Consider the following 23298-nt stretch of genomic DNA (forward strand, 5'->3'; position numbering starts at 1 on the left):
GATCTTCTTTTCCTTCTTCCCCCATCCCAAAGATTTATTTATTTGAGGGAGAGCGCACACATGTGCACGCACAGGCATGCTCTAACAGGGAGAGGAGCAGGGGGAGAGGGAGAGAATCTATAAACTGACTCCCTGATGAAAGAAAATGTTTACAAAAGAGTAAAGGGCAGATACTGGCATCACGGAGTTCATAATCTTGCAAGAGAATCATACTGGCAATAAAAATATGTGGTAAGTACAGTAATAGTGATATGCACAGAATATCATAGAAGTACAATGACACATAATTCTATAAAGGTAACTAGGAACACAGAGCTCAAGGAAGATTTCCTAGAAGAAATGCAGAACAAAGTGTTAAGCCAGGTAAAATTTGATGATAGGATACTTAGATCTTATTCTAGTATGTGTAAAGAAACAGAATGTAATAGCAAAGTGGAGTGTGTATGTGTACATGGAAGGGAGGAGGTGGACAAAAAGCTCTTTGTAAGGTGAGAATGTGGAAGAAAAGGGAACAGAGTTCACATGGGAGAGGTAAAGAGACACTCAGATCTTGGAGACTTTATCTATAGAGGATAGAGACCACTAAAAGGTTTTGAGCGGGGGTGGGGTGGGGGGTGTGTGGGGGTGTTACATTTACATTTTTTTTTAATTTTTTTATTTATTTATGATAGTCACAGAGAGAGAGAGAGAGAGAGAGGCAGAGACACAGACAGAGGGAGAAGCAGGCTCCATGCACTGGGAGCCTGATGTGGGATTCAATCCCGGGTCTCCAGGATCGCGCCCTGGGCCAAAGGCAGGCGCCAAACCGCTGCGCCACCCAGGGATCCCACATTTACATTTTAGAGCAAACCCTCTAGTGGCTATGTGAAGAGCAGATTTCAGGGCAGTGGTCCAGGCATAAGATGATAGGGATCTGAAATAAGAGCCCGGTAGTAGGAATGCAGAAAGGAGTCAGTTTTAAGAAATGTTTAAGACTTAAAGAATAATGAGCTCAATTTGGGGAAATTTTACATTTATGAATTCTGAAGGACATACACACAAGCAGAACAATCTAGTATGTAGACAGACAATTCTGAAGTGAAGTCCAGATCCAAGAACAATTTGGGAACTGGCACTAGTAAGTGGCTGTTAAAATCATGTCGATAGAGGAGTACTGATGCCATCTCCTGCAAGGAACCTTTAATTCCAGTATTTATCTTATGTGCTCCCACCCACAGCACCGTTTTACCTTTTTAATACTAATTACCTATTATTTTGTAAAACTGACCTATATTCTCAGTTTATCTGAGATCCTTTGGGGGAAAGGAAGTGTTTTTTATTTCTTTAATCTCCAGCACCTAAAACATTGCCTTGTACAGTGAAAAAAATGAAGGAAACAGACACTGTCAATACAGTAAGTGGTGGGGAGTAATATTTATTATCAAATGCTTGCTATGTACTAGGCACTGCCCTAGGTACTTTACAAGTGGTATATCCTTTGATCTTAAGCATAATCCTAAAAGGAATTTACTATTATCATCCCAATTTACTGCTGAGGAAATTAGAGAGATTATTAGCAGGTTCAAGGTCTGTTGTAGTAGGCAATGAAATGAAAATCTGAGTCCAGCCAGAAGGAATAGTAAATAGAAAGAAAAACTTCTATCTAATGTAGAGTGACATTTTAAGCTGTGCCAGGATAAAGATAGGAATTTACCAGAGGGAGTATGGTGAAAGGAAATTCTAAGCAGATAACAGTACTAAATTATCAAGGTCCCCAGACACAAATAAAAATAGCAAGAAAAGGCCAAAAGAAGATTTCATGGTCTCTTTCAATCCTACAGTTTAATTTGAGACAGTTCTCAGTAGAGGTAATCCTCAGTATTTGGATGAAAGAGTGAATGATCTCCCCAAGGTAGAGGCAATGCATTAAGTAAAGCACAGGCAAAAAAAAAGGACCTGTGGGGAGTGCTTGTTTTTCAGTTGAGAAGTCTAAAGTGTAGTCTCTGAAAATCAGGAACTGGAAAAATGGAACATAATTACACAAATTCACAACTAGAAGGCACCGTTACACACACACACACACAGCCCCTCTCCTCCAGGGCTTGAGCATTATTAAGTCTGAGCCGTAATCTCAAAGATTAGCCTACAAGACTGGAAGCAACAGTAATTTCTAGTGACCAAAGGTACAAAAGTAAAAGTAGTTCTAATTCTGAGCATCAACCCAGCTGAAATAAGGAGAAATTTAAGCTAAATTTATAAACCAGGAAGGTATTTAGCTTTAATAACTGTAGAAACCATCACAATGCCAGGTCAAAGTCAATAATAATTTTTATACTTTATGATGACATGAGAATACTAACCATGTGGTTTATATTCCTGATGACAGATCCAAGCATATGACCTTTCTGATAACTTAGCCCAACAATTTCTAAATATTAATGAATTTCATTATACTCTAGACTCACGTAATAAAGTTATCATGAGAAACTATTGAATATTCAAATTCTCAAAATCCACCAACTGGTGGCTCAGTTAGTTAAGCATCTGTCTGACTCTTGGTTTCAGCTCAGGTCATGATCTCAGGGTCAGGAGACTGAGCCCCAAATAGGGCTCTGCACTCAGGATGCAGCATGGAGTCTGCTTGGAATTCTTTCCTCCTCCTCCTCCCTCTACCTACGCCTGCCCCGCCCCCAATAAATAGATAGATAAAAATCTTCAAAATCTCAAATTCTGGCTACCCTCATCCATAACACCCCTTTGTTCTTGCATCTGTCCCAATCCCTCTCTCTAGAGTTTTTTTTTTTTTTTAAATCACAACTTTCCACTTCTTAAACTTTCTTCTTCCCACATTCAATTTAACAAGTACTTACTGAGTCATCCCAAGGATAGCTATGTTAGTAAGAAACTGTCTCTGCCCTCAAATAATTCACAATCTATCAGGAACATCAAATATACATACCAAAACAGACATACAAAAAACTTTTTAAATAATTTCAAGAGACAAAAAATGGAAATATTTTCAGGAAATAGTTTAAGCCTTAAATGATGGGAATACTTTTGATCAGGAGGAAGGTAAAAGTGGTCCATGGAGTAAAAAACTCTAGTTGATATTCAAAATCTGTTATTTATCTCAGATTCTCTATCATATGCCCCACAGCTCCAACTGTAGACCTCTTCCACTCTCTTTATCTAGTCAAGCTCCTTTCCTTTGGTCTCACAGGAAGGTGTACTTTAGTCCTTTTAACTCCTAATGGCCACTAATTTTTTAGAAGTATATTTTGTGCTGAGGGCACCTGAGTGGCTCAGTTGGTTAGCATCTGACTCTTGATCTCAGCTCTTGAGCTCAATGTCATGAGTTCAAGCTCAGCAAGAAGAAAAGATGAAAAGAAAAGAAAAGAAAAGAAAAGAAAAGAAAAGAAAAGAAAAGAAAAGAAAAGAAAAGAAAAGAAAAGAAAAGAAAAGAAAAGAAAAGAAAAAAGAGGGATCCCTGGGTGGCGCAGCAGTTTAGCGCCTGCCTTTGGCCCAGGGCGCGATCCTGGAAACCCAGGATCGAATCCCACGTCAGGCTCCCAGTGCAGGGAGCCTACTTCTTCCTCTGCCTGTGTCTCTGCCTCTCTCTCTCTCTGTGTGACTATCATAAATAAATAAAAATTTAAAAAAAAACCTGTCATCTTAAAAAAAAAAAAAAAAGAAAAGGAAAAGAGGGAAGGGAAGGGAAGGGAAGGGAAGGGAAGGGAAGGGAAGGGAAGGGAAGGGAAGGGAAGGGAAGGGAAGGGAAGGGACAGGACAAGAAAGACAAGGAAAGAAAGAACAAAAGAATGAACAGAAGAAAGAATGAAAAAATGAATGAATGAAAAGTACATTTTGAGCTGAAATAACCAAAGGATTTGGCTTTCATACAGAAATAGAACTCTGGAAACTGTGATCGCTGCCTGGTCTGAGGAAGTATCCATTCATATACTTCTATATACAAAGAGCATCTTAGAAATCTTGGATCTGCTGTCAATTAATAAAAACACTCCCATCTCCTCCTACAATTCAGTCATTTTAGCTCAAAGACCCATCAAGAAAATTTACACTTTCCAACCTGATTAGTATAATTTACTTACCAACATCATTTACAACAAACTTTGGCAATCTCTGTCTTCTCCCAAATGTTATTTGGAATAAGAGGCAATGATGCAGACCTGTGCCTATATGCTATCCCAGATTCTACATAATTAGGATTGTTTCTTTCAGAAAACTGACACCCTCTATGTTTAAATTTTGCCTCTGGGTTCTCTCATTTCTCAAGTGGCATTTGCAATGCTTGGTACTTGTGGTTTACCAGTACTTTCCTGGTTTAAAATGACTGATTCTCACCTTCAGATACATTTGATTCCTTTGCTTGTATACCACTGTATGCTAACAGCTTGTCTTCACATAATGCCACTGGGCTACATTCTCAAATTACAGTCATTTGGTCACCCCAAGAGGTCTTAATGGGTTTCCCAGGCACCAGCTGTGACATAATTTGTCTTCCTGGCAGTTAATATTGCCAAAGTGTTCCCTGGGCCTTCCCGTTTGTTCCAAAGTACAGGTAATTTTTTTTTCTTTTGGCAGGAACTCAGTTGCAACTGCTGCATATATTATGAACATATGCCGTCAAAAGGAAAAAATTCTCCAACAGAAAAGAACGTATATGAGAAACTTAAATGACTGGCTACCTTAAAAACTGTTGGAGAAGCTTTCTACTTCAGTTAAGCGTCTAGCATAAGAAAAAATGGGGCTTAGCTTTTAATACTGCTGGCACACTGGAGAGGATAAACTGAAAGAAAAGAAGTAAAAACACTGAAATGACTAGTTAGATGTATTTCTGATTTTGGCATTTACTGAATGGCGAAAGTACTATGAAGTGACACAGTAGAATGTCATTAAGCCATCAGCATACTTACCATTAACATTTAGTTTTAGTCACACCTAAAGCCAAATCATGCCCTCCATATCAGCACTATCTAGCAACTAGAGGACCTTATTAATAAGGAAGCTGACCTATATTTTTAACCACAGCTTCATCAAGAGGTTTTGCATTCATCTATCCATGGGGGTTTAGCCTTACTTCTAAAGAAAAATCCTCTGGAAAATGTAGCTATCTTAAGAAGATGACAGTGATTATTGTCCTGCCAGTAATCTATGTTAAAGTAAGTTCTACTTTCACAGAGGACTAAAAATATTCACATAAGATAAAATTCTCCACAGAATCATAAATTACAAAAAAAAAAAATCATAAATTACCTTTTCGATAAAGGAAAAATACAAAATCCCCACAAAATAATTTCATTTTTAAAAAGTATTTTATAAAAAATTTCATTAGAAAATACTTTGCTTAGAATGTTTATTCCAAATATTTGTATCATTAATGTATTAATCCTGTTTAATATTAAACTGACAGTTGATTAAGGTGCCTATGTGGCCCAGTTGGTCAGTTATCTGACTCTTGATCAGGTCATGATCTCAGGGTTGTGGGATCAAGCCTTGTATCAGGATCTATGCTCAGCATAGAGTCGGCTTGTCCCTCTCCCTCTGCTCCTCCTCCGCACTTGCTCTCTCTCTTTTTTACAAACAAAAACCTGACAGTTGATCTATTAGGCTATACACAAATGTCAATAGTGAAGAATTACCTAATTTTTTCCAATTATTTCTACTGTGTACTATATATAAATTCCAAGATAAAGCTGTTTAGAATTTCCGATAATAAATTATAAAACTTTAACTACATATTTCTCTTGATGTCTAATTATCAATCTTGGAAAAACATAACTCATCAGGCAAGTTTTGCCACTAAAGGGAACTAGAGTAATTAATCCTTAACAATGAATTATGCTCATCTCTAAAATTTCCCCAAATTATTATATAAACAGCCCCCCATTAATCTATTTTATGGACAGGATTTCAAAGTCTGTGCCTAAAATAATGAAGTAACTTAATAATCACTAACGGACCCCATTTCAGAATGTAACCATATTGGCATCTTTTTTTTTTTTTTTTAAGAATTTATTTATTCATGAGAGACACAGAAAGAGAGAGGCAGAGACACAGGCAGGGCAGAAGGAGAAGCAGACTCCATGCAGAAAGCCCAATGGGGGACTCAATCCCAGAACTCCAGGATCACGTCCTGATCTGAAGGCAGACGCTCAACCACTAAGCCACCCAGGCATCCCCATATTGGCACATTTTAAGAATAGCAGTCACAGTAAACTTATGAAGTACAATCAATGAAAAGGAGTTTGGTATCTAATTAATAAGGTTATTAATAAGAATTAATAGTTGGTAGTGGGGGGGGGGGGGAGTTCCAATATAGCAGCTGCAGGTGGCTCTAAAACTCCAGAACTGAGTAAAGTCTCCACTAAAGAGCCTTAAATAAAACTGATCCTAAATTCACTTCAGAGACAAAAGGACTATGACTAAGGATAACTGGAAGAAAAAAAAAAAAAAAAAAAGACTAGAAAGACTGCTGCCACTTTCATACTTACAAAAAAATATGTTCCTGGAGAATAGGAACTATAGCTATTTAATTCTATTTGTATTTTTATGACACTGAAACAGATAATGCTAAGTAACTGGTATATCATACAAAATATCATCATCTACCAAATTTTTAATAGCAATCTTTAAGTTTCTCTATAAATATATCTTTTTAGAATTTTGTTTATTTATTTATGACAGACACACACACACACGGGGGGGCGGGGTGGAAGCAGGCTCCATGCATAGAGCCCAATGTGGGACTCGATCCTGGGTCTCCAGGATCACACTCCAGGCCGAAGGCAGCACTAAACCTCTGGGTCACCGGGGCTGCCCTCTATAAATATTTTTTTACTGAAATACCTTGGTAAATAAAAAACCAGAAAAAAAGATTTAAACAACATGCTGTTGTTTTGGCATAATAAATTATTAATTTTTTAAACTAGTATGAACTATGTGAAATAAACTTTCAAAAATATTGTGGATAACAATCAAGCACCATATCATTTTCTTTTTCAGAATTAAAATATTCATACGGAGTTAGAAGCTGAGGGTATATAACATCAGTTATAGATGGTAAGCATGTTCTTTCTCTACACCAAGTTTACCTTCCCTGTAAAGCCCACATACATTAATTGATCTGGCTCCTCATTCTACTCTAACAACTCCAGAATCTTTTCATTAAAATCAATTTATAAGCAAATAAAGTTTTGCCTGGCTTGATCTTGGCAGTCCTCAAAGTTGGTTCTCAAAAAAATGTAAAGACTGCCATGTAACATTATTAGCCAAAGTGGTTTCCATTAAGTTTTTTGCTAAACTTATTCCTTGTCACTGACACATTTATCTTATTAACCGCTACTGGGGAGAAGATCAATCAACCCACCTCTCTAACTCTACATTATTAACTATCTAGGCCCAGTGTCTTTGAGGGTAGGAGGTCTGAGAATGGAAAATCATGTTGTCTACCTATACCACATCCTCTTTATCCATTCATTCACTGAAAGTACAGCATAGGGAATGTAGTTACTAATATTATAATGAGGTAGGTGACAGTTACAACACTTAACCATGGTGAATACTGAGTAAATAAAATTGTTCAATCATGATATTGTACACCAGAAACTAATACAACATTATATGTCAACTATATAGTTCAACGATAAAAACTAAAAATAAGTTAAAGAACAAAAAAGAAAGAAAAAGAATGAGAACCACAAAGCCAGGCCGAATGAATCACCTCCATGCTCTCAAGGTAACTCAACAATCTTTTTCATATGTCTATGGTCTTCCATTCTCTCAGCATTCCAACCCACCTTTTTCACCACCCAGAAACAGTTTTACCTTCTTAAAGAGCATTGCTACTCCTGAGGAAGAGTAGAGTTCCAGCCCTGAAAACTGTGAATGTTTATTAGCCTCTATTTCGTTTTATCTCTTTCTAATCTATCTCAGAAGTAGTAGTCTTCTAAGGCCAATAGTTTCTTACCTGCTCTATGATCCTTGCTCAAACTCTCAGGAAACTTACCTCATCAATTACCACCCTCCACTGACACTCCCACTAATATCATCTTCCTCTCTCCTGTCTTTTTTGTCCTCAACACATCCTCTACCTACTACCATCTTCCTCTCCCAGGCAAATTTTCTGAAAGCATGGCCACAGTGCTGTTCTGCTCCACAATTCTCCTCAACTGCTGCTTCTCAAAATACTGTAATTTGATTTGCAATTCTATCACTCCACTAGAATTGCTTGTGGAGGTTTCTAGCAATCTCATAATTGCTAAATCCAATGGTCACCTCTCAGTCTTTGTTTTATTCAACCTCTTTGTAGCATCTGGCAACAGGAATCACTCTTTTTTTGCTGAAATACAGGCTCCCAACACAACTCTCCAGAGCCTTGTTCTCATTTTTACATCCTCTTTCTATGGCTTCAACTATTATCCATAAACTGAATATTCCCAAATTCTTACTGCTAGCCACCATTAGCATTAACACTAGACCTGCAATTCAGTGACCTATATGTGTCTATCTTCACATCATATATACCTCTAACCGAATATTCAGAAACAGAATTCAGTCTCTTTTGCTATTGCCAAAATGGGGAATAATTACACCTATGTCCACGTACTCTATGAAAAAAAATCAGTAAGATATATGAAATAATAGAATCAATTGTTTGATTAACATGAAAGAATTTTAAATTCTTTCTGGGTGATTGGAGGAAGGGAAAGGCAGGCTACACAGTATCTGCTCCCAACTCAGAGTAACAGCATCCTAATGACTGTTTCTTTCAACCTACAAAACACTCAATATCTAGAAGTTAAAATTAACATTGTATTGGGGTTAGTATTAAGTTTCAGAGTATAAATTCTTCAGGATTCTGCTCACGAATGACCACCAAAGGCTTGGATAAGGCTATTTAAATTATAATGATTTTTATAATTTTATAATTTCTGTAAAGGTGAGAGGACTGACTCAAAAAGTACATATGAGTCCCTACTTGGTATGTTCAATGCTAATTACTATGGGTGATGCAAAGATTCAGTTCCTGCCCTCAGTAAATTTGTTACCTAACTGGAAGATACTAAATTCACACATATATATGCTATGACATAATAGCCTGTAAGTCCAACCAGTGGTATTACAAAAAAATTCCCATTTAAAATAATAAAGAGTAAACTTTCAAAATATCTTGGGAATAAAAAGGAATTGAAAAACAAACTACAATCACAGCTAATCCAAAAGACAAACTATAGATTATATTATTCCCAGTTTCAATGTCACTGATAAAATACACAAGTTTTATAAAATATTGCAAAGAAAGTGTTGCAAAAAGCAAGACTCCTCCTACTTTAATATACAATTACCTTTACTTGGAACTGATTTTTTCACTGAGGCTACATGATCTTCAGAGATTGCAAGACGCCTCAAAACATCAGCCAAAGCTGCCTTTAGCACAGTGATTTCATCTTCTTGTTGCTGAACTCGTAATTCAAGAGCTGAGAGGCGATCTTGAACATCAGATGTACTTGCAGCAGAAATACTATCATCTATAAAATAAAGTATGGATTTTTTAAAGTGAACTGTTTAAGAAATAACTTAAATAAGATCTATTCAGGTAACTCTTTAAAAGATGATAAAAATTGGGGAAAAAGCCCAAACCACCATTTTTACACAGATTAACTTCTATAAATATTTTCATAGCTATTTGAATGAATTAAAAATAGTAAAAGTTCATATATCTGGCATATAATTAAAGTTATGAAAAATTTCCCCATAATCAAATTTTCTATTATTATATATCACCTTAACTGTTTTTTTCATTAAAATGTTCTTGAAATATATCATTTTGGAGACTTCTGGAAACTTACAAGACAGTAAACTACCCAAAGCACTTTTTTTTTTTTTTTTTTAAGTTTTACTTATTTATTTGAAAGAGAGAGAGAGCATGCACATGCACATATGCACCCAAGGCGGGGAGTAGAGGGAGAGAATCTTCAAGTAGATTCCCCACTGAGTATGGAGCCTGACTCTGGGCTGGATCTCATGACCCATAAGATCACGACTTGAGCCAAAACCAAGAGTCGGACACTCTTATCAAATGAGTCACGCAGTTGCCCCACCAAAGCATCCTTTTTAATTACATCATTATCCCACTTTTCTATGAAAATAAAAAAGGAGTACAAATCACTTCAGTTTTGCTTTGTATATCAGATTGGAAACCACTCACCTTCAGCATCAATGATCAGAAAGCACTCTTTATTTCTGTCTTTACTATTACACTCCTAAAATGGCACAAAATATTGCTGATATATTCTTGCAGTTCTTTCTAACCCCCTGATGTCCCAATCTCTTAGGGCAGGGAGGTAGTTGGAGGTGAGGAGGGGAGTGTGGTGTCTAAAGTACATAGCAAGTATTTATTTGCCTTAGGTATGTAACAATAATAACAAAAAAACTATTTAAATGAAGTTTATAACATGGCAATGACAAACTACTTCCAAAGCTATGTAACTTGAGAACAAACTGTTGGGTCAGTCAGAACCCAAACATAAAGAAACTTCAATTGTTGTTGGCTAATTCACATAAGCTGGAAAAATCAGAGGGGAATTCAGGTTCTTACATAAGAATGGTTTGGACCAGAGTGACATAAACCAAGTCAGTCATTCACCCAATAAGGCACAGTGTGCAATTTTTCTCATACTGAGATAATGTGCTATTCATCTTCTTAAAAAGACAATTTAACTCAGACTTTAAAAAAACAAAAAGAAGCTTTGCGCAGTGGCAGTATCGTAGCCAATGAGGTTTATCCGAGGCGCGATTATTGCTAATTGAAAAAAAACAAAAAGAATCCTCAGCATTTAAAAAGCAAAGCTATCACCATCTATTATGGTGCAGTAAACAATATTCAAGTTTAAGATCATATATGCCTACAGACGTCTCAGGAATACATATGTACTCTCTTCTGCCTTTAGAGGTGTTTCATGGACAATATTTGAGAATTACTGGTAAAGGAAAAAATTATTTTCAATTTAGACTTTAACAACAATTAGTTGTATAATCTTAGGCAAATTATTTTACTTCTTTGAACCTCAATTTCTTCATCTTTACACAGGTTAGGAGGAAGGTGCCTAGGACATGTCTGACAGCCAATAAATGTTAAAATACAACAGAAGAGTACCAAAGTTATAATTTGGGATATATGGGTGCATTTTTTACATAAAAGGCAGTTCTGTCAAACTCTGAGGTGCTTAAAAAAGGACTAGTAAGAACAATTCACTCTCTCACTTTAGAAATTTTAACATTTCAGGTTTTTTTCATTTCCACAGTGGTCCAGCTAAACACTGTGTGTGTTGGATTATGCCACTATGATTTATTTTTAAAGATTTATTTGTTTTAGGGGTGGGGGAAGAGTATGTGAGCAGGGGAGTGGGGGACAGAGGGAGAGGAAGAATCCCAAGAGGACTCCATGCTGATTGTGGAGCCTGATACGGGGCTCCACCTCATGATCTGAGCCAAAACCAAGAGCCAGATGCTTAACCAACTGAGCCACCCAGGTGCCTCAATGACGAGGTTTTTATTATGTGAAACTTGGACAGTTACATGAAAGGTGGTTCAGTTGTAAATATCCTAACATGACCTACTAGATACTGTGATAAGACACAAAGAACAGTTTTCAAAGGACATAACCAACCCAAGGTTAACTATTAACACTGTCCTGCATTTGTACTGTACCTTTCATATTTATTACCACATCCCCCCTCCTCACACTATCTATATATTTGAGGAAACAGCCTGAAAAGTTAAATAGCTTGCCCAAGGTCACCAAATTAGTCTTGATACCTGAGACTCAAACACAGGACTCTTGACTCACGATATAAGGACCCTTTACTCTATTTCACACTGCATTCTTACAATAATCATAGGACCAAATATATTTTTCACAAAGCTACTAACAGGGTTTAAACTACTGAGTGACATACTCGGGTTTTTGTTTTGAAAAAGTTATTTTGGCTGCTGTGTGAGAATGGGCTGGAACAGAATAAGAGTAAATATAAGACCAGACAGGAGGCGATTATAGTAACCCACATGAAAGGTGATGGTGGCCCAGGACAGAGTTACAGTGTCTGTGTATCTCAATCTGTCCAAGACAAATGTATTTGCTGTACTAGTATAAACATTATCACAATGCTCCTTCTTGCACTCTCAAATTTCCCCTGTTGGGTAATCTATTACAGGTCATTAGACACAAAAGAGCACAACAGTTGATCCCCACAGTTTCTCATAGTTCTAAAATTCTGTAACCCGTTCCTGGCTAAAATCTTGGTTCTTGACCTCTTCAAGAGCAAGAATCTCTTTGGGAAACCAACAAAAGCTATGTATGGAAGAGAAGTGCATGAACATGGCTTAAGTAAATCTGTTTGCTACTTGCCAGCTCTGTGACTGGTTTCCTCCTATGTAATTTCTTCATGCTAATTAGTACTTACCTTAGGCTTGAAATTTTTAGATAAAATAATGCACAGTACTGCCATGTAGTTAGGGTTCAATAAGTTTCTATGCTGTGTAGATACTCTTTATTACACTGTTTACTACTGTCACAAAATTGGAAATGACCTAAAGTCCATGGATGTGGTTAATAAGCTATGATACATTCACACTGTAGAAAATTAAAAACAATGAGGTAGGTATATAAACTAAAAATTTGAAAGATCTACAAGACAACTTAAATAACCAAATTTCAAAACAATACATACTGATTATTTTATTAAAATATACATATGCACCAATATACTTCTAAAAAAAAAACCCAAAGAGCTTTGTATTTAAAAATGTATATAATGTACACATAGGGGATCCCTGGGTGGCACAGCGGTTTAGCGCCTGCCTTTGGCCCAGGGCGCGATCCTGGAGACCCGGGATCGAATCCCACGTCGGGCTCCCGGTGCATGGGGCCTGCTTCTCCCTCTGCCTATGTCTCTGCCTCTCTCTCTCTGTGACTATCATAAATAAATAAAAAAAAAAAATTAACAAAAAAAAAACTTTATAATGTACACATAGAAAAGGTCTAGAAGGTTACACATCCAACTGGTGATTGTTATTCCTGACTGAGAAAGATTTAGAAAGATAGGAGTAAAAAGTAATTTTTGCTTTTCAGTGAATTTCCATATTATCTAAAAGTCACCATAAAAATGTATTGTTACTTAATCTTAAGTTAAAATGCATCACTTCTGAAGCTTGAGTTCTTAAAAGTTTCCTCCACGCACTGTTCCAATTTTATTTTAAAAACATACTAGAATACAAGGCAATTAAATTTGCACTCACTGATCACTAAAGCTAGAAAACAGACTATCTCTGAAAGACCAACAACCTCTCCTGCCATTTTATAGATAAATAAACTAAGACTGAATAATCTGGTGAGTTACTCTTGGTCACACAGCAAATTGAGGTTAGAGTTCCTCCCTCAGATGACTTTATAGAATGCATAGTTCTCGCTCTGTTTTGAAAACTTTGTTCTTTTTCTTCTCTCCATCTCTAATCCACCACATTCTTGTTCACAAAATATATCAGTGTGTAATAAAATATATACTTTCTGGGAGGCTGGTTTTCTGTTTTTGTGTTTGTTTTGGAGAGAAAGAGGAGTGTGGGACAGACAGAGAGGGAGAGAATCTTAAGCAGTCTCCATGCCCAGCATGGAGCCAATCTCACAATCCTGAGATCATGACCAGAGCTGAAATCCAGAGTCAGAAGCTTAACTAATAACTGAGCCACCCAGGCACCCCTCTGGGAGGTTTTTATACTCCCTTTTCTTAAGTATATTAGCTCCTTTTCCTTATACCACAGTAGCCTCTGATGTCTTTGCTCCTTCTCAAAATGGTTTCTAGCCTTGAAAGCTAACATATGAACTACAAATGAATTCTCAAGGATTGTTAAATTCACTGTGGGGTCAGGGGTTGAGGTAGGTGAAAGGAGAGAAAAAGGAGTTCATCAGTAACTAGTAAACTTCAATATTCAATATTATAGTTTAAAACTACAATCATAGCTGTTCATTAAGCTTTTACTATAATGAATCAGTTAATTTGGCTTTTGAGTTAGGAAATATATTATATCTTTGTAGGAGCACCTGGGTAGCTCAGTCGGTTAAGTGTCAACCTTCTGGTCATGATCTCAGGGTCTTGGAATCCAGTCTCGTGTCCCTCTCATGGAGGGAGGAGACTCCATGCTGAGCAGAGAGTCTCCTCCCTCCTCTCCCCACTTGTGCTTGTTCTTTCTCTTTTTTTTTTTTTTGTTCTTTCTCTTAAATAGGTAAATGAAATCTTTAAAAAGAGAGAAATACATTATCTTTGCAGAGATAAATATATTCTAAATACGCAAAAGTTGTCAATCCAACATCACATCAGAATATGACATGCCTATACATTCTAGCACCTTTTCAGTGCCAATGACTTTGTATAAATCTTTCCAAAATAAAATGATTTCTTGCCTTCCTAACAAGGGCATGCAATTATAATTTAGTCACTTCTAGATTACTCCATCTTCACTGAGAATATTACTTTGTGCTAAAAGCACTGTGAGAGAATGATGCCTTAGAGACTACTATAATTCTAATTAAATAATTGGAAGAAGGGAATCCCTGGGTGGCACAGCGGTTTGGCGCCTGCCTTTGGCCCAGGGCGCGATCCTGGAGACCCCAGATCGAATCCCACGTCGGGCTCCCGGTGCATGGAGCCTGCTTCTCCCTCTGCCTATGTCTCTGCCTCTCTCTCTCTCTGTGACTATCATAAATAAATAAAAAATAAAAAATAAAAAATAAAAATAAAAAAAATAATTGGAAGAATAACATTTTCAAATTTCTAATCTTTCTCCCTACCTTTTCTGCTTTCCTCTTTGTAGTTAAGATTAACTATACCTGTCTATAGCAACATTCCTTCTCAATCTAATTTCCTACTTTATGGGATATTAAATAATCAAGCTTTCTGAACTATTCATAAGAAGAGAAAATATTCTTTGAAATTAGGACTTCTCCATTTAAAAAATTATATTAGATATGAATATTACATACACATCCATTATGTATATGATATATACAAACTAAACAGAGGAAAAAACAGTCTCAGCCATAATATTTGTGTCACTGGAGGCCCAGAAGAAAAGTGAGAAAAAGATTCCAGCTGAAAAAAAAAAAATACACAAAGAATTAATTGCTAAAGTTTCCAAGTTAAATTAAAATTTAGAAATTCAGGGATCCCTGGGTGGCGCAGTGGTTTAGCGCCTGCCTTTGGACCAGGGCGCGATCCTGGAGACCCAGGATCAAATCCCACGTTGGGCTCCCAGTGCATGGAGCCTGCTTCTCCCTCTGCCTATGTCTCTGCCTCTCTCTCTCTCTCTCTCTCTGTGTGTGTGACTATCATAAATAAATAAAAAAATTAAAAAAAAAAATAAAATTTACAAATTCATTAAAATTAAGTATATATTGAAGTCAAATCCAAGTAGATCAAAGAGCTCAAGGCAAAATTATAAAACCTTTACAAAGTAAGAGGGACTATCTTCATACCCTGGAAATAGAGGGGAGGTTTCTAAATGAGTGAGACATAGAAAGTTCTAGGCATAAACCAGAGAGTGATATATCTACATTAGAATTCAGAATATATCCTAAAAGACAAAATAAGGAGAAAAATCAATTTAAAAACTGGGAGAAGACAGTTTTAACACCTATAACCGGTAAAGGATTAATAACTTGAATAAAGAATTCATACAAATTATAAGACATAATCCTACAGAAAATTTGGTAAAAATCTTGACCAAGCATCTCAAAGGAAAAGGAACAAATGGCCAATGAGTATATAAAATAAGGCTCAATCACCTCAATTAATTAATAATTTTGGAAAATTAAAACCATAAGAAATACTATCCTATACTCACTGAACTGGCAAAGCATTTTAAGTGTGACAGTATCAAGTGTTCCCCAGGATACAGAGTAACTCATACATTATTGGTAGTAGGTAAACTGTTTCAAAGACTTTGGGTGGAAAAAATCCAACTATGGAATTATCTGCTAAAACCGAAAATGCACACATCTAATGACCCAGAAATTTCATTCCTAGGTGTATATATCCTATCCTATACTAGGGCTAACAAAGGTTTTCTGTTAAAGAGCTAGATAGTAAATATTTTAGGCTTTCCAGACCATACAGCCTCTGTAGCAACTACTCAAAGGCAGCTACTAATAAATACGTAAATGACTGGGTATGGCTCCACTGCAATAAAACTTTATTTACAAAACAAGTTGTCTGCCAGGGATTCCCAGTCTCTATTCTAACACATACACCAAGAGATAATCGTTCAAAAATGTTTACAGTAATATAGTTCAAAATAAAAACAAACTGGGAAAGAGCTAAATGTTCATGAACTGTAAAATGGGTAAATAAACTGTGATACAAACATTCAACAGAATATTACAGAGTGGTAAACTATGGCTACATGCAACATCATGTATGAATCTCGATAGTATAGGGAGGTATCTGCAGATAATATAACATCTTTGTCATAAAAACAATCAAAACATATATTGTATTATGCTTTGGCGGGGGAGGGGAGTCAAGTGATTTTTCTCTTCTGAAAACAACTTTGGGGATGAGTAAATCAGAGTTGGTTTCCTCACTTTATTTTTTGAAGAACAATGAAATCATCTTTGCAAATTGAATTCCAAAACAGATAAAAAGTAGAGTTGTACTTGCAAAAAAACTCTGAGGTTTTGTCATAGAAACAACTAAACCAGATGGTTTTTATGACAGTTTTGAGGGCTAATGGTAGGACCCTTACTTGCCTATAAATCTTTGGTGGGGAACATAGCCCATTTCAGAAAAGTGTATTATTCAATACACAATACCATCCAAAGAACACATTTCTGATCTCCCTTTGCTAATGTTAAGACACTTGCAGGCCTAAAAAAAAAAAAAGACACTTGCAGGCCTTACTGGGTAGAAAGATAATGCAGATTAGAAGATCAGAAGAGCTAGTTAGCATGAAGAAACATGAAATGACAGTAATACCATGCACTGTTTACAACTTAAAAAAATATGGCACTAGCTTAAAGGACTATCAATAGGCAACTGATTAAATAAATGGTTGCACTATGGTATACTACGTAGCTCTTAAAAAGGATGATGTGTATTTCTAACCATAAGCTGAGTGACACCATACTATGAAGAACAAAAAATCTGCTAGGCAAACAATTATAGTATATTCTGTGTGGAACTGTATATCCCTAGGTTTACATGTACATACAGATCTATAGTCCACAGGTATATGTCTGAGAAGCAGGATTTCTGAGGATTTTTGCTATCTTATACTCTTTTATTTTTTATTTTATTTATTTATTTATTTTTAATATCTTAATTCTGCCTTATGTCTTGGCATTCACTGCTGTTTTTGCAACTGCATTGATAGAACCTTCTTTATTTTTTTTTTTAATGTTTATTTATTTATGATAGTCACACAGAGAGAGAGAGAGGCAGAGACACAGGCAGAGGGAGAAGCAGGCTCCATGCACCGGGAGCCCGATGTGGGACCTGATCCCGGGTCTCCAGGATCGCGCCCTGGGCCAAAGGCAGGCGCCAAACCGCTGCACCACCCAGGGATCCCCTCTTATACTATTTTAGATGAATTTTCTGCACACTTATTACAATTCTGTGTAAACAAAATTTAAATTATTTTCTCAGTAAAAAAAAAAAGCTAAGCTAATTTAGGCTGTGATGTAAACCTATTTTGTAAATTTTCAATGCAAATTTGGTTAATTTGTAGATTTTTAGCATAGTGAATTAAAGTATTTCTGTAAAAGTATAAATATAAATATAATGATGTTCAAAAGAATATTCTCAGGCTAAGAAGAGACACAAAAGTCAATACAATACACTCAAAAGAAGACCCGGTCTTTAAACATTATTTCTTCAAAATACAAAGCACAATTATAAATGACCTGTCACATCAGTAAATTCCTATCAGAAGGGACTTAACAACCAAAATGATTTTTTTGTTTTGTTCTAAATTGGAATTGGTTGTCTTCAGATTTTATTGCATAAAGACAGAAGTATTCAAGGACTATAATCGAGAAGTCATGCACTATGTATTCTACAACAGCTAAAATTTATTTGTGGAAATAAACCAAAGAAAGTATATCCATAAAAACAGCAAGATGTATTTATATTTATGCAGGAAACAAGGTTCCCTATTTATCATAATCTACTTCCAAAAATCACACTTGTCTCTCCAACAAGTTTTAATTAAATAAAGCATTTCAAATGTTAAAAGCTTGGCTGTTTTATTTTGTTAGCAAATGACAACATTAATTACTTCTGGTTAACAATATGATTATATGAAAGTAAGATTTCTGGCTTTAATGAAATAATACAAATAATGCTAACTTATTTTCCATTTTTACAACTTTTTTCATTGTAATATAGTTTTACTAAAAATTCATCTACTAATATAAATTAAAAGAGAGCTCTGTTGAGTAAAATAATGAAAAACATTTTTGCTGCAGTACTCTGGGTATGGTTGCTGGTCCCAAGAAGGACTTTTACTTCACTGTATCACCAGGATTCATTCACAATTAAAATGGCCTCCCCCCCCCCCCGCAACTCTTACTTAATTTAACACAAAATAATTAAAAACAGATAATTCTGCTTCTGATGAAATTTTTTGGTTAGGCTTCAGAGAAGCAGACATCAAGCTTAATTACACAATTTATGATTTGCTATTAGAGAGGCATTTTTAGATTATTTTCCATTAAAAGCTGCTGTTTTCATTTTTTCCCTCAAGAATAATAATAATGGCCATCCTTTTGGGGGGGCAGGGAAAGAAAAAATTGAGTAAAGCCCACTCTGCCCTCACAATACAATTATATTTGTTTATACAGTGAGTTCAGTCTTAAGTACTTTATGAAGATATACAGGCAAATACTTATGCCATTATTGACACATGTTTAAAGAGAGGAGGGGGGGGCGGGGGAGAGAATGGATTTAGATGCATTCCCAAGTCCTCAGACTTCTTTTGTCATGAGTACAGTCTATGAGACAGGTCTGAATTCCTAGGAAAGGAAAGATACGTTACCAGTGCAGAAGTTCATAAGTGTAGAGGAAACACACACTGAAGCGAGACCAGGCAAGCTGTCTTCCATTCTTACCACCTACGTTACAAGCAATATAAACCAGTTCTGTCTGTATTTCCTGCTGCCTTCCCAGATAGTTCCAGAGCAAATCCCAGCTCTCTAAATCTCACGACATACTTTACATTCTGAGGAAATCTCCCGGTCCAGATGGCCTACCACAAAGCACTTCTATGTTGGCACAAATAAAAACCTCTTAAGATAGCTCTTCTCCTGCCCCTTTGCTCTCTGAAGAATAAGTTTTCTACTTCTTTATAAAGAGCAACAAAGACCCTGAAGGAGACAGCAAACAGAACTTGCAGCCAAAAGGGGGGTAAAAGATACGGACAAAAAACTTGGGCTGCTTTGAGGAATGATTAAATTCCAGACATAGGCAGAAACACATGAATTAAGACACTACATGAATATTCACTACAATAATTTTGTTGTTCTAAGACACTATTTTTCTTATCTTCTTTTAATCAGTTAAGGATAAGATACAATCGCTTCAGATACAAAACTCAGTTTTTGTCTTCCGAAACTGAAACACAAAACATACTAAAGAGTTTCTATAAATAAGAGTTAAAGCCCGCAACGTATTTTCTGTACTAGGAAATAAAATAAACAATATGTCTGCAAAGTGGCAAGTCACATTTCCTTTTTCCTTGAATAAAATAAAACCTACTTGAACTGTAAATAAACTAAAAGAATTATTGCTTTTCAACGATTTCTGAAACTTTAGTGTTAAAACATGGCTGACTCATTATAACCATTTCACTTAAGATGAATTAACAATGAGAACATTTTTAATTAACTAATTCTCCAAATTACTGCAAAATAATACAGTTGCACTAGTAAGTAACCTATAATAGTAATGCATAATCAACTGGTTGGATATTCCAATTTTAAACTACTTGTGCTCGCAATAATGTAAATGTATAAGGGAATTCAAATTATAAATCTTGACTCAGTCTTACAAAACCAATATAAAACCAAGTTAAAGTTAATGAATGCAATATGAATTTATTCTTTTGATAATTTCTTTACTTCTAAAGTTAATCAAAGAGCTAATTCATGGAGGGAAGTGTCAAAACTAAGCTATTGGAGGTTTATTTTTTCAATTAGTTGCTTTTAGAAAGCTTTATAATTGAGAAAAGGAAATTTAAATCAACTCAAAGTTAAACAGAAACAACAGGACTGGTATAAACACAGACACAAATACACACACGAACACCAAAAAAATACTGTGAAATGGATGGAGCCTACAGAAAGGATAAATACCTACCATTTACAACAATGTGGATGGAACTGGAGGTTATTATGCTGAGTGAAATAAGTCAACCGGAGAAAGACAATTATCATATGGTTTCACTCATATGTGGAATATAAGAAATAATGAAAGAAACCATAAGGGAAGGGGAGAAACTGAGTGGGGAAAAATTAGAGAGGAAGACAAACCATGAGAGACTCCTAACTGGGAAACAAAGGATTGCAGAAGGGGAGGTGGGGGGTTGAGGAATAGGGCAACTGGGTGACAGACATTAAGGTGGGCACATGATGAGATAAGCACTGGGTGTTATACTATACACTGGCAAATTTAATTAAAAAAAAAAAAAAACAAAGAAAGGAAAAGAAAGAAATGGATGAAAAACCTAAACCAAACTGAACATTAAGAGCTGTGCAACAAAAACTGAGTCAAGGATAAACTAACAGAAAAGCTGATAAAAGATGAAAAAATGAAGTAATCCAGATTTAACATTTTCAAAAAGCCTATATGGAATATAATGGGAACCATCACAGGAGTGTTTCCTCAAGTGAGACTTGAGAAAGTACTTCTCTTTCCCTTAATACCTGGTACAGATTCATCAAAGTACGGGAGCAGCCTGAAAGATGAACAGGAGTTAAGTGGGCCAAGGAGGGTACAATGTGTTTGAAGCAAAGGACATTTAGGAGAGATCACAGAGGTAAAATAAAAGCAGACAGAATGGGAAATATGATACAAAAGAAATGTGGTATGCTTGGCACAAACTAGAAAGGAGTTCAAAATCTTGCTACTGACTCATGAGAGGCTCTGAAGCAGAATGTAGGTTATTATATTTTTCTTCAATCTCTAGACAAATATAAGACTTGTTTTATAATTTAAGTGTCAACTACTCTTCTTTACAATACATGTAGCACAATGAAATGATAGTTCACAGCCTCCTAAGATTAAAAGGGTTTTAAGAAGTTCTATAACAAGTGTTTTCTAATACAAAACAAAAAGGTTCATCTTATACATCAGTATATGGGACTTTTTTACACCACCTTCCACTTGTAGATTACTACTAATTTGTATATTATACACCTTGAACATTCCTTTCTTCTCAAATCAGAATCTGATTTGAGGCCAGAAAAAAGTGTGGTTCCTAATCTCAGCTTAGTTTCTATGCTCAAGAATTATCTTCTTTATTTACTATTACAGTCAAGTATCTTTTCCAAAGACCTATTCATTCATTCAAGTATTTCAGTACCACTATATATAGAAAATTTTCAAGATGCTGCTGAGATAAAAATTTTAACACCAGGAATTGTTCCACTAGAAATTATAAATGCAAAGAAGGATAGGGGTGCCTGGGTGGCTCCGTCAGCTGAACATCTGCCTTCCGCTCAGGTTATGATCCTAGAGACCTGGCATCAAGCCCCATGTGGGGCTCCCTGCTCAGTGGGGAGCCTGCTTCTTCCTTGCCTCCCTTCTCATGCTCTCTGTCGTTACCTATGTTTCTCTCTCCCAAATAACTTAAAAAAAAAGAAAAGAAAGAAATGCAAGGATAGATTTAAGAGATGATACTCAAAACAGAATTGATGGAATATGGTCATTGATTTGATGAGGGAATTAAAAATAGGATGACCCTGGGGTGCCTGAGTGGCTCAGTTGGTTGAGCGTCTGACTTTTGATTTTGGTTCAGGTCATGATTTCAGGGTCCTGGTACCAAGCCCCCTGTTGGGCTCCATACTCAGCACAGAGTCTGCTTGAGATTCTCTCTCTGCCCCTCTCCTCGCTTGTGCGCGTTCTCTCTCAAATAAGTAATTATCTTTTAAAAAGTAAAATAAAAATAGGATGATCCCTAGGTTTCTAATTGGACAACAGAGTAAATGTTTAAGGTAACATTCATTGAGATAGGGATTAAAGAAAAAGAAACAAGATGGGAAATGAGCAAGTAGAATGATGAGTGGGTTGTGGAGGTTTGACTTTACAGTCCAAGGTCAAAACTGTAACGAAAGCATAACTAGGTCCAGGTCTTTTTTTTTTTTTTCTTAAGGTCCAAGTCTTAAGATAGAGGCCTAAACGGATACCTGAGTGGCTCAGCTGGTTAAGCTTTTGGCTCAGGTTGTGACCTCAGGGCACTGGGATCAAGCACTCTGTGGGCTCCACACTCACCAGGGAGTCTGAGGATTCTCTTCCTCTGCCTCTGCCTCTCATATAAATAATAAATCTAAAAAAAAAAAAAAAAGGGCCTAAAGTATAAGGTGTACATTTGGGAACTATATTAGAATATAATTGCTAGCTAGTTACAAGGATTGAGATTTGGAGTGATAAGAGTATAGGGCCAAGGTTACTTTAAGCACAGCCAGAAAAAAGGAACCTGCACAGAATACAGAATAAAAACTGCCGGAAGGTAATCATAGATTCAAAAAGGGACATAATTTTAAAGACTTCATCAAGATTAAAAGACAAGGACTGAAAATAGTCCATTGGATTTGGCAATTATTAGGGAACTTTTAAGTAGAGAAGTTTCTGTAGAGTGATGGAGACAGAAGGATGACTGTGATGCACTCAACTGTGACTAGGAGGTAAAGAAATATTTTCAGGCCTTTGGTTGAAGTTGAAAGGGAGGAATAAATCAATGAGGGATGGGGAATGTGTTGTGCAAGGTTGATGATGGGGTTTTGTTCAAAGTATTAGTAAGAGCAGTATAATTTCAGAGCTTGGAGAAGGAATCAACAACAGAATGATCTGTACTAATATGAAAGGGCATACAGCAAAACTCTAGTGTTAGAGAAGATGTGAAGGGCTAAAATATAAAATATAGCCCAGGGGTGCCTCATTGGCTCAGTAGGAGGAGCATGCAGCTCTTGATTTCAGGGTGTTGAGCTCGAGCCTCACATGGGGTAGATAGATTAAATAAATAATACATTTTTTT

The 23298-nt window shown here is 36.2% G+C and overlaps 1 protein-coding gene and 1 pseudogene across 5 annotated transcripts in view; one reads left to right on the forward strand and one right to left on the reverse strand.

The window, feature by feature from the left end:
- Positions 1–23298, reverse strand: part of EML4 (EMAP like 4) — a 160161-nt gene that overhangs the window by 82796 nt on the left and 54067 nt on the right. For all 5 annotated transcript variants that reach the window (XM_077843478.1, XM_077843477.1, XM_077843475.1 and 2 more), the window contains exon 2: positions 9345–9527. In XM_077843478.1, the coding sequence (XP_077699604.1) occupies positions 9345–9527 (183 nt within the window). The remainder of the gene's footprint in view (positions 1–9344; positions 9528–23298) is intronic.
- Positions 10745–10828, forward strand: LOC144281452 (U4 spliceosomal RNA; annotated as a pseudogene).

The sequence above is a fragment of the Canis aureus genome, chromosome 12 (assembly GCF_053574225.1).
Source record: "Canis aureus isolate CA01 chromosome 12, VMU_Caureus_v.1.0, whole genome shotgun sequence".
NCBI lineage: Eukaryota > Metazoa > Chordata > Mammalia > Carnivora > Canidae > Canis > Canis aureus.